This window comes from Dipodomys spectabilis, unplaced genomic scaffold (genome assembly GCF_019054845.1).
Source record: "Dipodomys spectabilis isolate Male_0828 unplaced genomic scaffold, ASM1905484v1 ptg000499l, whole genome shotgun sequence".
Classification (NCBI taxonomy): domain Eukaryota; kingdom Metazoa; phylum Chordata; class Mammalia; order Rodentia; family Heteromyidae; genus Dipodomys; species Dipodomys spectabilis.
In genome coordinates, this window is record NW_024871176.1 from 2462846 (window position 1) to 2479267 (window position 16422).

Consider the following 16422-nt stretch of genomic DNA (forward strand, 5'->3'; position numbering starts at 1 on the left):
ATTTGAATCTCTTTGATTACAATTTCCAATTCAAATCATGGCATGTGCAGTTAATGGTTGAACTTTGTCCTGAAATCCTGTTTATTAAAAAATTTTTTGAAACTCAAGAACAAACAATTGAGAAGAGTTGGTTTCATTCAGCATTTGCCTTTGCTTGAACTGCTGGCAGTGTAGAAGGTCTTTGAGAGAACTGTGTGAACTGAGAGTTTTCATAGCAAAGAAAACAAAGCCCACTAACTACAATGGCTCCAGGAAGCTTGCTAGTGGTGAGCTTGGTCAGCTGGGTGGTGGGTCTGCAAGCAAGGTGGGGCGGGTGTCAGATGTCTGAGCAGAGTGCCGCAGCTTGGTGGGGGGTGGCCCAGCGCTTGCTCCGCCATATGTGGATAGCCCTTGGCTGAGGTGCTGCCCCAAGCCAAACAGCTGAGGAGCACCTGGGGTTCTCAGCCCCAGACCTGAGATCAGCCTGGCTTATCCAGAATGCAATATGTGAAGTGACTTAAGAACCCTGCACTGCTGCTTTTGGGGAACCTGTGTGATGGGTTCTGGGAGGGCCGTCTGGAGCTGAAAACTGACCTTTGTCTGGCTGTGGGACCCGTAGGGGCAATGTGGGGGCCCCTTCCTGCCATTCCAGCCCCCTCACCAGCCCCCATTACTCTCCACAGGTCTTTCTGTGGAGCATGCGGTCTTACACATTAATCCGGAAACTAGAGGGCCACCAGAGCAGCGTGGTCTCCTGTGACTTCTCCCCCGACTCAGCCTTGCTGGTCACGGCCTCTTACGATACCAACGTCATTATGTGGGACCCCTACACTGGCGAGAGGCTGAGGTCCCTGCAGTAAGGACAGAAGCCTGCTCAGGCTGAGACCTCTGGGTGTTGAGGTGGTGACAGTGGGCCTCCCTGGGCTGAGACCCAGCCCTCTGGTCTGGGGATCAGGGTTGGAGACAGTGGGCCGGAGCACACAGTCCCACATCGTTCTGTGCTTTGTTCTCAGCGAGCTGTCTGTATGTCTTTGAACTTGGCCCTGTGAAACCTCATGGTGACAGTTCCCATTGCAGATAGCTGTAGTATCACGCTCAGAATGCTCCTGATGTAAGCTCCATTCTAGTATGAACTTCCATGTTCTCACAGTCTGTCTCTCTCCTGTCCCTGTTGGCCTTCCAAAGCAAATAATAGGTAGCTCTATAATTATGTGTCTCAGCCTAAAAAAAGGCTACATTTTTACTGTGGCACTGAGGTGAGGGCTGAGCTGCTTTGCATAGGAAGGGAGCACGGGAAGGTGCTAGGACTCCTCTAGCCCGGTTTCCAGAGGGGCATGGGTCACAGCAGCATGGGGGTGGACATTGTTCTAGGAACTGTCCTGTTCCTCTTCTGCAGCCACACCCAGCTGGACCCTGCCATGGACGACAGCGACGTCCACATGAGCTCCCTGAGATCCGTGTGCTTCTCTCCTGAAGGCTTGTACCTTGCCACGGTGGCAGATGACAGGTGAGCCCATTCTAGGAGGGTGCATGGCTAATGCTTGCCAGCAGTCCCCTTCATAACCTGTCAGCTAACTGCCACCCGTTCCTTTCCAGGCTTCTCAGGATCTGGGCTCTCGAGCTGAAAGCTCCGATTGCATTTGCCCCCATGACCAATGGGCTTTGCTGCACGTTTTTTCCACATGGTGGAGTTATTGCCACAGGGTATGTATCTGTCAGCCTCTGCTGCCTGTACCATGCAGTTTTTAAGGGAAGAAAACATCTAGAATTTTCTTACCTATAACAAACCCTGGAAAGGGAACATCAACGCTACATTTAATTCAGAGTATTTGATCAGTGTCACGTGCTGCTAACCTTTAAGATGGCACTTGGTTTCTAAGGTGTTGAATTTAGCTTTTTTTTTTTTTGACATGGAGCCTTGCAGTGTGCCTAGGCTATTTGGACTCCTGGGCTCTGGTGAGCATCTTACCTCAAACCTTCTGAGGAAGAAGGACCACAGATAGGGACATCTTGACTTTTCATAACCTTATCAGGTTCCCTTGCCCACATGGCAGGCAGAGGGTCCGATCACAAATACACACCCACTGTCGTGAAACACCGCTGTGATGCAGGTCCTTGTTGTTTCAGGACACGAGATGGCCATGTCCAGTTCTGGACTGCTCCTAGAGTCTTGTCCTCACTGAAGCACTTATGCCGGAAAGCCCTGCGAAGCTTCCTGACCACTTACCAAGTCTTGGCACTGCCGATCCCCAAGAAGATGAAGGAGTTCCTCACATACAGGACTTTCTGAGCCACAAATCCACCTTCTTGGCAACGAATCCACTGGCCTAACAGGCCAAACATGGGGTCTGATTGGAATAGAACTTCTTTGGGATTGTGAATGGAATGTAGCAGGCCAGATCCCAAAGGACTAGCAAGCCTCTCTCCAGGGCACGCACAGGTCTGGTGGAGGCACCATTCCTGCGGTGACAGTCCACTCGTGAACGGCAGATGTCAGTCCTTCTAGTCATTTTGTTTAAAGTGCAGTTCTTGGTGTTTTGGTAATAAAAGCAAGCAGATCCCCGGAGCCTCTCCTCGAGGGCCATACCCCCTTGGCTGGAGGTGGTAGCTGCCTGTGATGGCAGAGCACCTGTCACATGGTTAGGATGGTTTTAAGCTCCTGCGGTGGTGAAGGGCCTCCAGCCAGCAGGACCAACTTCCCATGGAGCTGTTTGGTCTAAGATGTTAACTGAGTTACAGAGACCAGAGGCCTGTCCTGACCGATGTTGACACTATTACTGGCTTGTTTTTTGTTTTTTAAAGCAGTGGTGTGCACGTGCAGATGACAAATTTGTATGTCAGATTGTAGAAGGATGTGTTTCTAAACTGCATGACTGTTGAAACAGCTACTGAGTTGTCAGCTGCTGGCCACTTGTGAGCATCGTATTTATTTGTATTTCTCAACAGATGTTAAGGTACAACTGCGTTTTTCCCACTGGCATCCAAAAATTCAGATACTTAAGGGACCACTTGTGAGGACGTCTTTGCTGTGACAAGTGCTGTGGTCGGTCACCTCTCCAGCCCATCCCCGTGTGTACGACATCTTTGCTGCTTGACCTCATCAGCCAAGTTCATCCACCCCGAAACAGCTCTCAAAGTCCTGTTCTCCATCCAGTGGCCTGTAGTTCCCTGATCAAACACCTCAGACGAAAATCTGCCTTAGGAAATGTAATATATTTTAAATTATTTTAAAAGAAATGTACCATCTTAGTCTTTGTTTTTCTCAATTGATGCTTTATGTGGAGGCAGTATCAGCATTGTACAACTTGTGGGGAGTACAGGAATCCACCACCTTGTTGCTTGAAGAAAAACATTTCAGAATGAAGCTTTATTGAGAGAAAAGTTTATGGCTTGGTTCATTTTTTTCTTCCATTAAGGAAAAAAAAATACCTTGTAAATAAACTAGGCGAGAGCTGGGAATGGACCAGGCGTTTTAGGTTTATGGTACACGAGACCATGTGATGTCACACTCCTAGTATCCTTGGGGAGCTAGTTCATGGACCAGGGGGGATTCAGATGCATTCCATCCTCCAATGGTAGTGGGGCATGGCTCAAGCAGTCAAGCACCTGCCTAGCTCAAAGCCAGTTTCAACCCCAGTGAGTACCATGGCGCGCAGCAGTGGAGTCATGGGGGTGTGGCAGCCAACACCAGACAACCCTGCCCTATCACAAATTGAGAGAAATTAAAGAGATGGCCATCAGAAGCCTTCTGCAAAATGCATTGTCGCCTTTGTACTATGTACCACCAAAAGTTGTAAGTCAGGTCGGTGGCAAGTTAAGGCCCATGCTGTAATTTGATGCCTTTATCAGAAATGACCTCCAGAGGTTTTTTTCTTTGCTAGCACAGACAGAAGGCTTTCATACAAATGCAAGTTGTCCCAAAGTTGCTTATAATAACCAGCAAGCAAGCTGCCATATTCCTGTGAAAAAATGAAATGACAAGACGGTTTTCAGACAGACTTGTACAGGCACTTATATCTGCCGTCTCTTGTGATCTCTTCTGTGGGCTTATTTACTGCGCTGCCTTCCCACCTGAGCAAGTGAGATCTGCAGACACTGGCCCACACTGACAGTTGAAAAGCTAACCCAACTATGTTAGTTTTTCCTGGTATCCACACCATAATTTATATTCCTTGAGAAGAAATAAGAGACTAGGTGTTTTTTGCTTTAGAGGCTTTTTTTTTGGTGGGGGGGGGGGAGGGTAGGAGAGGTCTTGCCATGTCACTAGGCTAGCCTAGAACTTGCTGTACAACCTAGGTCGGTCTTGAACTAGTGATCTTTCTTCCTCCACAACCTGAGTGCTGGGACTTATAGGCACATAACACCATGCCAGGCAAAGAAAACAATTTCTTTATATGAAAATATAATAGCTTTGGTCAGAAATCCATTAGCGATCATTTGAAGTAAATACAGAGGGTGAAAGAGTAGATTCCTAGCCAGGTGCTGGTGGCTTACACCTGTAATCCTAGCTATTCAGGAGGCTGAGATCTGAGGATTGCAGTTCAAAGCCAGCTTGGGTAGGAAAGTCCACAAAACTCTTATCACCAATAAGCTACAAAAAGCCAGAAGTGGAGCTGTGACTCAAGTGGTAGAGCACGAGCCTTGCGCAGAAAAGCTCAAGGAAAGCACCCAATTCCTAAGTGCAAGCTTCAGGACCAGCACCAAAAACAGAAGGGGGAAAAAATTGGCTGTGAACGGGGCTTAGTGGCAGAGTGGCCTGGCCCACATGTGGCCCTGTCTTCAATTCCTCAGTACCACAAAACAAGAAAGAAGCTTGGGCACCGGCAGCTCACACCTATAATCCTAGTGACTCAGGAGGCTGAGCTGAGGATTAGAGTTCAAAGCCAGCTGGGGCATGAACATCCGTGAGACGCTTATCTCCAATAAACCACCAGAAAACGAAGTGGTGCTGTGGCTCAAGTGGTAGGTAGAGCCTAGCCTTGAGCTGAAGCACTCAGGGACAGCCCCGACATCCAGAGTTCAAGCCCACGACCGACAAAAAAGATGTTTCCTCTGGGTTGGGACACAGACCACATTACACTTGAAAACATTTTGTTCCCCAGAACGGGTAGTCCAACTTCCTGTGACTCAAGAAACTGAAGGGTCAAAAAGAAAAAATCAGAACAAAACTGAAGGGTCAAGGCCATAATGCCAAAAAAAAAAAAAAAAAAAAGGTTTTCTCCCAATAAAAGGTACCAACAGTGGGTTGACAGCTGACATCGCTGCTCCACGCAGCCAGAGAGCACTGCCCAGAAATCTGCCTCTGTTCCCAGCCAGGCCTCCAAGACGTGGGGTGTCGTCCCAGCTCCATCTTCCTCCCTAGGCAGCTCCTCACCCTGTAGTCACGGTGGCCCCAGAGTGCCTACGCCTCTGCCACAATCAGGTCTCGGGTGACTTGAAAGGCAGCAATGAGGGAACTCAGCTGAATCTTCTCGCTGGTGCCAACAGAGAGTCTGTACCTAAAAGAAATCAAAGCCAAGGTCAGGACAAAGACGAGCCCGGTCCTGCCTTCGGGTAGGAACGCAGGGCCAGCTGATGACTAGTGGATGGCTGCTTCTGGAAAGCAGTCTCCTGTGCGTCCCCATATTTTCTTGTGCTTAACGTGGATTTCAAGATCTCAACCTGCTGACATCTTTTAAGAGCTTACCAACAGCAGAGCTCTGAGTTTCACTCTTCTCCCTCTATGGACAAAGAGGTGACGGGTTCACGGTGGAAGACAGGGCTAAAATAGAAGCACCTCCTCATGAAGACATCTCACTGAGTATCTGGAGGGGGGTCTGTGGTCAGGTCAGTGAGACGGCGCTGGCAGTTCATCCTGTCGCTGTTTAAGTGCCCAGCCATGGAGAGCAAAATCGTCCTCACCACAGGGCGGGCAGAGAGGCCTAATTTATGTACATCAAAGGCAAATTGGAGCTGGCCCTCCCTGACGTCTGCTTTGAACCCAGAGCTGTGCTTCAGAGACAGCTGCCAGCCTCACTGGGGGCTAATGCAGTGTTGACTGAGCCAGGCAAAGTGGAAAATTGAGTTTGTGTTTGCTTTTCCCCTAGTATGCCCCTGGATGCCAAAATGCCTTAATAACAGCTGGGTGGCTGGCCGTCCCGAGATGACCTCGGGTCTGAACTGGAGCAGGCCTGGGGAATTGCAAGAGCATCTGCAGTCAGAGGCGCTGTGCCTGGGACACAGCACAAACCTGGAACTGCCCTTGTTCCTGCTCGACAAGCAACCCTACCTTTACCCTCGCCATCCACACCTCGCGCGCAGGCGCGATCCAGACAGAAAACCAAAACCAGCCAAGTATGATCACTGGGGAGGGGTGGGGCTGCTTTTACGTTGGGAAAAATACTCACTCAATGTCTGCCATTTTAGCCAGTAAATGTACTCGAACCGAAGATGGAAAGTCAACTGGGGGGAAAAAAATAACAGTCACACTAGTGAAGGTTGGTTACTCTATACAAACACCACGACCACCACCACCACCACCCCCCCAAAATGGAAAAGTTATAGTTTACACATCAACTAGATACACTGGACTTATTGTGACAAAACTGAGTGAACATCAGCTGGTGTCTGAACTCAAGTCCTCACACTGATCACAAGCTGTTAGATTTCTAAGGAAGAACAAATGATGGAGGCGGCCCTTTGCCGTGTAGTTCATGTTCACGCTCACTCACACACACACCCCTGTCTCTTGGGCAACTCCACAACTTGAAAGCTGGATTCTCACCGACTGTCCACCTTTTGGTGATTTGTGGGGCTTGAACTCAGGGCCTGCATGCTGTCCCGGAGATTTTTTTTTTTTTGGTTGGTCATGGGGCTTGAACTCTGGGCTTGAATGCTGTCTCTGCACACTCTTCATCTCAAGGTGAGCGCTCTACTGCTTGAGCCACAGCACCCCTTCCGGTTTTCGAGTGGTTTACTGGAGATAAGAGTCTCACGGACTTTCCTGCTCAGGCTAACTTCAAACCATGATCCTCAAATCTCAGCCTCCTGAGCAGCTAGGATTATAGGCCTGAGCCCAGGGCGCGGCTTTGTCTGAGATTTTTTGCTCAAGGCTAGCGCTCTACCACTTTGAGCCACAGCGCCACTTCTGGTTTTGAATGGTATTTGGAAATAAGAGTCTCATGGACTTTTCTGCCCAGGCTGGCTTTGGCCTGCAATCCTAAAATCTCAGCCTCCTAAGTAGGTAGGATTATCATAGGCATGAGCCACCAGCACCCAGCCACTTTTGAAAAACACAAGGAATAGGTTCACTCATTAATGAAAACTCTTGGATGCCGAAGGCTACTGAAAAGATGCAGATGCCAGGCTCCCTGCTCGTGGCCGACGGTGTGCTCTGGGAGACGGGCTACCCACACTGTGTTGTAGACAAGGGTGGGACTTAGAGGGGGGCTTCCTATGACTGCTCCTCCTTTCCTTCGAGAACTACAAAACAGGGATGGATGTCAGCTCTGTGGTAGTGTGTGTAGAATGTATTAGGCTCTTGGTTTGATCCCCAGCACCAAAATAAAAAGCATATGAAATTACAAAATAGAAACCCCTGGAGGAGATAGTTAGTTTTCAGGGATTTCTTTCTTCTCACCTACAGTTCCAGATATTAAAAGGTTTTTGGAACAAAGTTTTAAACAGCAAGACAGAAGTGCTAAAAATAAAGACATGAGATACCTCATTCCATTTTGGTGCTTCAAGAAAAAAGCCCGGGTTGGGGCCATGGCTAACATGGTAGAATACTTGCTTGCCTAGTATGCTTGAGGGCTTGGGCTCAATCCCTAGTGCCGTGATGAATGAATGAATGAATGAATGATTATGCTCTCCTAACCACATCCTCCACAGACTTGGGCTGGGGAGTAGCAGGCTACCTCTGTGCACGAACAGATGAACCTCCGTCAGGATGTCGTGTAACGCCAAGCCCTTCAGGGTTTTCAACTCCATGATATCTGGGGTGAGGAGCTGAGGCAATGGAGGAAAGTTCTAGAACCCACAAGCCGCAGACCTCCATTCCCAGCAGCTCTTCCAATCTCAGGTCTGGTCCCAGTTCTTACTTTTCCTGCTTTTCAACTTCAGTAAGGACCTCATGCTTACTAGGCAGATACTCTAGGGCTCTTCTGCCTTAGGCCACACCCAAGGCACAGAGCTTTCTAGAAACCACAGGTAAATCTCCTTATATTGCAGAACAGAGCAAAAGAGATTCTCCAAAGGCTCCCTATCATTATTCCTAGCTTTAAATTTCACAGCAAAACGAGAGTTAACACTAACCACTTTATAACTAATCCATCTTCCACCCTGAGGCTTAACTACTTTCTCCCATCCAAGAGCAAAGTTGCCGAAAGTTTCACAAGGGCTGGAGCCATTCAGGAAGGCTCTGCCAGATGCCCACCCTGACCACAAGCCAGCCAGGCGGAGGTGCAGGCTGCAGCCTGTGCTCCCACGCTGCACTCCGGCCTCCATGCCACAAGGCGACACTCGTGAGAAAGGATACTTCTGTAGGCAGTGGTGAAGTCCAGGTTCAACATCCAGTCCAGAATGTTGGCGATGTCTGACTTTAGTGGGTGCCCTGTGCAGGTATACACAGTCTCCTCTGTCACCTTCCCAAAGGCCATGTTGGTGCTCTGTGCACAGAGAGAGATGCAGTTGAATTGTAGGTGGCCGCCACACCAGTAATAGTGGGCTAAGGACACTATGATTTGTGTCTTCCACATGGAAAGAGCTCACGGGCTGCTAAGCCACCCAATCAATCCTTCCCTAACCTGGCCTTGGGCTCCACAAAGGGCTTTCTGCTTCATCAAAACAGAACATGTTGAGATGTCTTATGGTTCTAGCTTTCTAGTTTAGGTTGGTTGTCCTGCAATCCACTATACGTCTGTCCATCTATCCATCCTTTTTTTTCTTGCATGACTGAGGTCTGCACCCAGCTCTCATGTTTGCTAGGCATGGGCTCTACCACTTGAGCATCCTATCATTTTTGTATATATATGTACTGACAGGGACTTGAACCCAGGGCCTAGGTGCTTTAAGCCACAGTTCTACTTTTGGCATTTTTTTTGGCTTGAACTCTGGACCTGGGCACTGTTCCTGAGCTCTTTTGCTCAAGGCTAGCGCTCTACCACTTTTGAGCCACAGATCCACTTCTAGTTTTCTAGTGGTTCATTAGAAATAAGAGTCTCAGACTTTCCTGCCTGGGTTGGCTTCAAACGGCGATCCTCAGCAATCAGTCTCCTTAGTAGCTAGGATTACAGGCATGAGCCACTAATGCTCTATGTCTAGTGTTTGCTGATTACTTGGAGGTAAGATTCTCATGGACTCTGCTACCCTGGCTGGCTTCAAACCTCTATCCTCAGTAGCTAGGATTGTGGGTGTGAGCCACCATTGCCCTGCTCTTGCTCATCATTCTTGGGGAGTGATTTGCAGAGTGATGTTAGAGCTCACCTGCAGGATGTTCAGAGCCCTGCGCATATCTCCACTGGACAGAGTCACAAGTGCTTTCATTCCATCTTCACTTATATCCACTCTGCAAGGGAATGGGCACAGGATTCAGGCTCCCCTCCCCGCCAAAGTGCAAGCATTCCCACAGGGGATGAGGTGGCCTTCAAGACCATGGCTTTCGAAGACTCGCAGAGAAAAAGAATAGAACAATACTGCCTTGCTTCACCAGGCATTCCTACACGCAGCTGGCTGTGAGTGACACTGTCTGGAGAGGACGGAGCCCAGAGCCTGTCTCGATGTTTAGGAGCTACTTGCCTGGCATCTTACTGCACAGCATGCAGCTTCCCTTTTAGGGGCTGGCGGCATCTGCTGAGGAGACTCAGCAGCATGCACTTGGCAGAGATGGAGTAGGAAGGAACAAGGACAATGCCCAAGGAAGGAGGGACTTGGAGAAAATCAAATGGATTTAAGGAGAGGCTCCAGGAGAGGCAATGACAGTGGCCAGAACCCCCTGGGAGTCCCCACGCCTCCCCCCCCCCCCCCCACTCCCCAAGACCTCAGCAAGCACTCACTTCTCCTCTTGTACCACGTGCTCCAGGCGGGGGACCATGAGTTCTGGCGTCAGGGGTCCAAAGCGGAACCTGGTACAGCGGGACTGCAGGGCCGGGATGATCTTGGACAGATAGTTGCAGATGAGACAAAATCTGGTATTTTCTGTGAACTTCTCAATCACTAGACGAAAAATAAAACCATGTCCATCCATGACCAGCCCCACCCACCCACCAGAGGACCCAGCACCCTGAACCCTGCAGGCATCAGGAGGGCACAGAACAGGTTTATGTAAACCTGTTCAAACAGGTTTAAACCTATTTCCCACACAGGTTGGGAGAGTGACCATAGGCGGGCTGTCACGATGTGTTCAGGACCTGAGACCAGCCACTCTTTCTCCTTTTGCTGGGACTGGGGACTGAACGCGGGTCCTTCTGCTTGCCAGGGTACTGCTGAACCACTAGGACCACACACAGCCCAGCCTTTTGTGCTTTTATTTTTCTGATAGTGTCCTGCGTTTGCCCAGGCTAGCCTCAAGGATCCTCCTACCTCTGTCTCCAGGTAGCTGGGATTACAAGTGTGCATCACCATGCCGGGCTTGTTTATCAAACCATCTTGTTAATTTCTGCCAGAACTGGCCTGGAACCTCCATTTTCCTACCTCTGCCTCCAGAGTAGCCAGGATTATAGGCACATACCACCACGCTTGACCTAACTACTCTGCTTTCAAAGCTCATAGATGTGTTGCTGTCACTGTGCATATCTTATGATGTGAGGTCATTCTGGCAGAATTAACACCTCATACCTGCAGATCTGAGCCCCTATACACCAGCCCTTGTCCTCTTGCCCAGCAGCCAGGTGACAATGCTCCATGCTTTTGAGTGGGGCCAGGGGACTTTGAGCAGATTCCATTGTTCTGTCCAGAGGCCTTGGAGCACTTAGGGGAGCACCACACAGAGCTGAGGTGCTGGGGACACAGTGCCTCTCTAAAGGCACCAGTGTCCCTCGCAGGGCCATCTGCCCAGAATGATGGCCACTCTAGAGCACAGTGGTGGAGACGGGCAGCTGACACTTGCAGGACCAGACGACAGTCTGACATCCTCCTTGCAAGTCCTCTGCAACCTGGGCTGCAACCCACTCCTCCTCCCCAAGTTCCTAAAGGCGGTTCTGTCTCATGAGAGAAGGCCAGGGCCCTTTAGCCAACAGGAAATGCCCTTACTCTATGGCATAGGAAGACCCCTCCCCACTGGCCACTCACTTGGCACGTGGTGGGGTCATGCCCGCATGGAGTGGCATAACAGGTAAGTCTTTTCCCTGCTGTTCAGTACCTAAAGGCACCAGCGACAGGGCCTATGTCCAACAGTTTTGGAAGGAAAATCTCCCCATAACCCCCACAGAATGCTAGCGTCTGCTCCTCGGGGAGGGGCAGCCAGGCTCTAAGGTCCTCTGGTCCTGAGCATGACTCTGGAGGCTGAGCCACGCTGGGATCTCACATACTGAACTTGGCCACTCTTCTTTACCTCGTCGCAAGGCATTCTGGGCATCCTGAGTCATGGCGTCGGCTTCGTCCAGGATCACGAGTTTAAACCCTTTCCTGGGAAAGCAAACGGCGTATCTCAGGATCTCTTAAATCTCACGACAATAGCAGGCCCAGGCTACGCCTTCACATTTGGGCCATCAGTTCCCGTGTCCTGAACGGGGACCAAGGCTGGCATGTGCAGTCTCCGACAAGAAGAGCATATTGCACCACGAGGGCAGCGAGGGCCAGGCCTATCCTCTGCACCGTCCCGTGCCTGGCTTCCTTCCTCACAGGACCCCACCACTACCTGCTCTGCCTGGGGGGTGGGACAGCATTCGTGAAGGGTCAGCTTGCGCTCTACCACTGGTCATGCCATGCGCCCATATGCTCATGTCTGTCTTCTTTTAGTGCTGTTCCTGGGGCTTGATCTCAGGACCTGGGCACTATCCTTTAGCTTTTTTTGCTCAAGACTAGTGCTCTACTCCTTGAGCCATGGCTCGTTAGTAGTCTCATGAACTTTCCTGTCCAGGCTGGCTTTGAACCACAATCCTTACATCACAGCACCAGACCACCTTTTTTCCTTTTTATTTAAACCACTGTTCTGACACTGTCTTTTTAAAGGTCAATGCAGCCAGTTTTTATGAATGTCACATTGTGCTTCCCCTGTAGTAGGCAGCTACTGATAAGAGGATTCTAACTTTTATTCCCAGGCTGTAGTGGAAGCGCAGTCCCCTGATTTCTGCCTCCCAAGCAGCTGCAATTACAGGTGGAAGCTACCGAGCCTGGCCTGTTGTAACATTGCTCACCACCTTCTTTGAATTTTATCTTTCCATAGCTTGTTTTACCAATGGGGAGGATTCAAAAGCGGTACCATCTTATCTATCAGGTCTCTGAGAAATTATACAAATCATTCTTACTTAAATATTGTCCTGGTGCTGGCAAAGCTCAGGATTGGTCCCCGCACGATATCTATGCCTCGGTCGTCAGAAGCATTCAGCTACACATAGGAGAAAGATGCCATCATGAAAACCATATACTTTGCTACCTATGAATTCTGGTTTCAATATATCTCTGCCAACTACTTCTCCAGGGCTAACAGCAGCTAAGAGATAAGCATTAGAAAAACAAAGCACCCAGAAGTCCCTAAACATTCCATTACATCTGCAAGGCAAATGGCTATTTCCCTTCTCTTGAGGACGTCTCCACACAAACTTGGGAATTCAAGGATGATCCCTTCCAAAAGACCTCTGTCCTGAGCAAGACAATGCTATGGTGTTTTGTGATGTTTGTTTTGTTTCTTTGCTGGTCTTGGGCTCAAACTCAGGGCCTCAGAACTATCCCTGAGCTTCTTGGTGCTCAAGGCTAGGTCCTCTACCACTTGAATCACAGTTCTACTTCTGGGTTTTGGTAGTTTATTGGAGATAAGAGTCTCATGGACTGTGCTGCTCAGGCTGACTTCATACCATGATCCTCAGATCTCAGCCTCCTGAGTAGCCAGGATTATAGGCATGGACCCCCAGTGCCTTGCTAAGACAATGCTATGTTTAATTAGTTATCAAAATCCTCAAGAGGTTTATCACATTCTGAATTCACCCAAGACAGTACAAAGATGGGAGTGGCAAGGTTCTGACACCTACACCTAAAGAGTAACTCAAAGCTGGGCACTGGTGGCTCACGCCTGTAATCCTAGCTACTCAGGAGGCTGAGATCTGAGAATCATGGTTCAAAGCCAGCCCGGGCAGGAAAGTCCATGGGACTCTTATCTCCAATAAACCACTGGAAAACTGGAAGTGGCGCTGTGGCTTAAGTGGTAGAGCACTTGCCTTGAGCTGAAGAACGCAGGGACAGCACCCAAGCCTAGAATTCAAGCCCCACGACCAACAACAACAACAAAAGAAACAGTAACTCAAATATTTTTCTTGTAATAGACAATATTTAGATTATGGGAATTGTTTTTATTGTTTTGCAGTATTGGGGTTTGAACTCTGGGCTTGGCACTTAGTAGAACCAGATAGGTTCTCACTTTTTCCCTGGGCTGCCCTGAACTGTGATCCTCCTACTTGCATTCCCAAGTATCTGGAATACCAGGAGCATGCCACCATGCCCAGGTTTTTTTTTGGCCACAACTGGCCCTGAACCACAGTCTTCCTTACTTATTTGCTGAATGAGAATAATCCTACTCACCTCTAAGACCATGGAGTTGAATTCTTTATCTTTGTATAGCTGCTTAGCACAGGCGAGGATGGTGGATGTTTTTCCTGTCCCTGGCGGGCCGTAAAGAAGTAGGTGTGGCAGGCGATCCTCACTGATAAATTTCTGAACTGAGGACAGGGAGGAAAAACAACAGCACTAGTCTTCAGGAGTCACACATTCAAAGTGAGCCCTTGACCTGGGCTGAATGCACTTCAGCCCTATGTAAGTGCCAACCACACACCTGCCAGAGTCAAAACTTCCTTTGTGGCTGGGTGCCGGTGGCTCAGGCCTGTAATCCTGGCTACTTAGGAGGCTGAGATCTGAGGATCACGGTTCAAAGACAGCTCAAGCAGGAAAGTCCGTTACACTCATTTCCAACAAACTACTTTTAAGAAGCCGGATGTGGCACTATGGCTCAAGTGGTAGAGCACTAGCCTTGAGCACATAGAGGCTCGGGGACAGAGCCCAGGTCCTGAGGTTAAGGCCCAGGACCAGCAAACAAAACAGAACTTTGTTTTGTAGTACTGGGATTTGTAGTAGACAGGTGCTATATCAATTAAGTCATAGCCTCAATTTTTTTATTTTCTTTTTTGCTTTTTAGATTGTGCTTTTGTCCTGGCTGATACTCCTACATCTGTATCCTAAGGCAGCTGGGATGACAGGTATGGACCACCATGACCAGTCAGGAATGAAAACTCTTTTCTATTTTTTTTTGTTGTTGTTGGTCGGTTACGAGTCTTGCTTGATCTCGGCCTGGGCGCTGTCCCTGAGCTCTTCAGCTCAAGGGAAGCACTCACTCTACTATTTGAGCCACTTCCAGTTTTCTGGTGGTTAATTGGAGATAAGAGTTTCACAGACCTTCCTGCCCAGGCTGGCTTTGAACTGAGATCCTTAGATCTTAGCCTCCTGAGTAGCTAGGATTACAGGCTTGAGCCAGCAGTGCCAGGCAGGAATGAAAACTCTTAAAGCCACCTTCTACAACACTTGGTCAGATTCTTTCAAGTTATTACGCAGCAGAGACAGATCGTTCAAAAGAGATGACAATAATACTTACTGGTACTCAAAATGTCCTGATGAGAAATGAGATCATTCAGTGTCTGTGGTCGGTATTTCTCAACCCTGAAACACAGTTTAGGATGTTATATAAAAAATGCAAGAATATTTTTGTTAGCTATAAAAAGAATCCTTTCACAGCCTATTTCAAAGAAGAGAAACAAAGCCTTCAAGTTTGAACCTGGATCCATCTTCCCCAGCCTGGAGCATTCGGTGCAATCTTGAGACATTGTTGTTAAACTAGGTGGCTGGGGAGATGCTATGGGTACTTTGTGGGTAGGTGTATCCTACAATACATAGGCCACATAGGCCAGTTGCCTTGTGCCCCCCTCCCCCAACTGACTCTAAATATCAATAGCAACGAAACCAGCCCTAACCTCATCTCTCTAGCTGTCCATTATCCTGATCTGGATGAACACTTGATACTTGAATTTAAAAGTGAATTCAAACTCAAATACCTATTGGAAAGGAATGGATAGTAAAATACCATCTATGACTGTAATGCAGTGCGATCTGACCATAAAAGGGATGAAGAAAACAGGCATAGTGATACATGCCTATAAGCACAGCACATGGGACACTGAGGCCTCAGGGGATTCAGGAGTTCAAGATTAGCCTGGGTCACACAAGTGATCCTGCCTCAAAAACAAGAGAACAAAGATCTGCTCCAAGCTACAATGTAGATGAACCTTGACAACAGGATGCTAAGCAAAAGAAGCCACACACAAAGCCACATTTGGCATGACTCTACTTATCCATACATAGTAATCAGTTGTTGCTGGGAATGGATGAGCCAGTGATGATAGGCTTTCCATCTAAGATGATGAAGAATTTTGGAACTAGACAGTGGGATGACTGTACAGCATATTCTGAGCGTCCTCAACGCCACTGAACGGCCTCTTCCAATTAAAACAAATGTAACAGTATCAAGTAGGAACCTGGCAGTTCTAAACCAAGCCAGACTCCATCAACGGCTATTCACTATGACCTATTTGCATTCAAGACAGTTGAGGACAGACACGAGCTGAAGTTATCTGGGTTCAAATCCAAGCCCGTGTTCTAGCTCTGCCAGTTAGTTAAGCTAAGATGCAGTTTCTCCGTGTTGTAAAATCCAAATACTACGAGTAACCGCCTCCCAGGGTCTTTTTGTAAGGATCCATCATGGAAACAAGAAGGCCTGCTCGTTAGTTAGAAAGCTGATCAACAAAGACGGATGATAAAGTAGCTACTGCACAGGCCCAGATTTGACCTGAGGTCTCACAGAAGCGGGGAGAGGGAAGGAGGGAAGCATGCGGGAGGGGAGCGGGCGCTTGGGCGAGGCCAATGCAAGGTGTCCAGCTGCGCCTTTCCATCAGCCGGGCGTGGAGGAGCGCTGGCAAGAAGGGAACGGGGGGTGGGGGGGCTGGTGATCCTGGGGGCGTCGAGGCACATCTAGATGGCTCGCGGGGTCGCAGCCCTCCCTCTGTCCTCAACCCGGGGACGTCGGAGAGGCCGGGCAGGGCCTCGTGTCGCGGACGCCATGCTCCTTCCTACCAGGGCAGGTTCCTGATCTTTACAGCGGGCGGCGGCTGCTGCGGCTGCTGCTCCATGGCAGGAAGAGCAAGGTGACCCGGGATCACCTGTACAGGAACCTGAACGCGAGCAGACCCCGGCCAGCCTCCGACTACGAGT

At 49.1% G+C, this 16422-nt stretch overlaps 2 protein-coding genes across 3 annotated transcripts in view; one reads left to right on the forward strand and one right to left on the reverse strand.

Annotated features, from left to right (window-relative positions):
* Wsb2 (WD repeat and SOCS box containing 2) overlaps positions 1-3365 on the forward strand; it is a 17382-nt gene extending 14017 nt beyond the window's left edge. For both annotated transcript variants that reach the window (XM_042669555.1, XM_042669554.1), the window contains 4 exons: positions 663-835; positions 1376-1486; positions 1576-1683; positions 2107-3365. In XM_042669555.1, coding sequence (XP_042525489.1) covers positions 663-835; positions 1376-1486; positions 1576-1683; positions 2107-2269 — 555 coding nt within the window. In that variant the 3' untranslated portion in view covers positions 2270-3365. The remainder of the gene's footprint in view (positions 1-662; positions 836-1375; positions 1487-1575; positions 1684-2106) is intronic.
* On the reverse strand, positions 3319-16422 carry Rfc5 (replication factor C subunit 5). Its single transcript, XM_042669557.1, has 12 exons — positions 16285-16422; positions 14753-14817; positions 13690-13826; positions 12423-12502; positions 11507-11580; positions 10011-10170; positions 9442-9523; positions 8495-8624; positions 7875-7952; positions 6366-6420; positions 5354-5477; positions 3319-3938 (listed from the first exon to the last, which is right to left on the reverse strand). The coding sequence occupies exons 1-11, from the start codon at positions 16338-16340 to the stop codon at positions 5381-5383; spliced, it is 1014 nt and encodes a 337-aa protein (XP_042525491.1). The 5' UTR covers positions 16341-16422; the 3' UTR covers positions 3319-3938; positions 5354-5380.

Bases quoted from the DNA above. Each gene is read 5' to 3' on its own strand.
- Rfc5 (XM_042669557.1), bottom strand. From the start codon at position 16,340: ATGGAGCAGCAGCCGCAGCAGCCGCCGCCCGCTGTAAAGATCAGGAAC. The intron at 12,503-13,689 runs GTGAGTAGGATT...TCCTATGTGTAG, and splicing joins TCAACTCCATGGTCTTAGAG to CTGAATGCTTCTGACGACCG. The intron at 5,478-6,365 runs GTGAGTATTTTT...GATTTCTTTTAG, and splicing joins GCTAAAATGGCAGACATTGA to GTACAGACTCTCTGTTGGCA.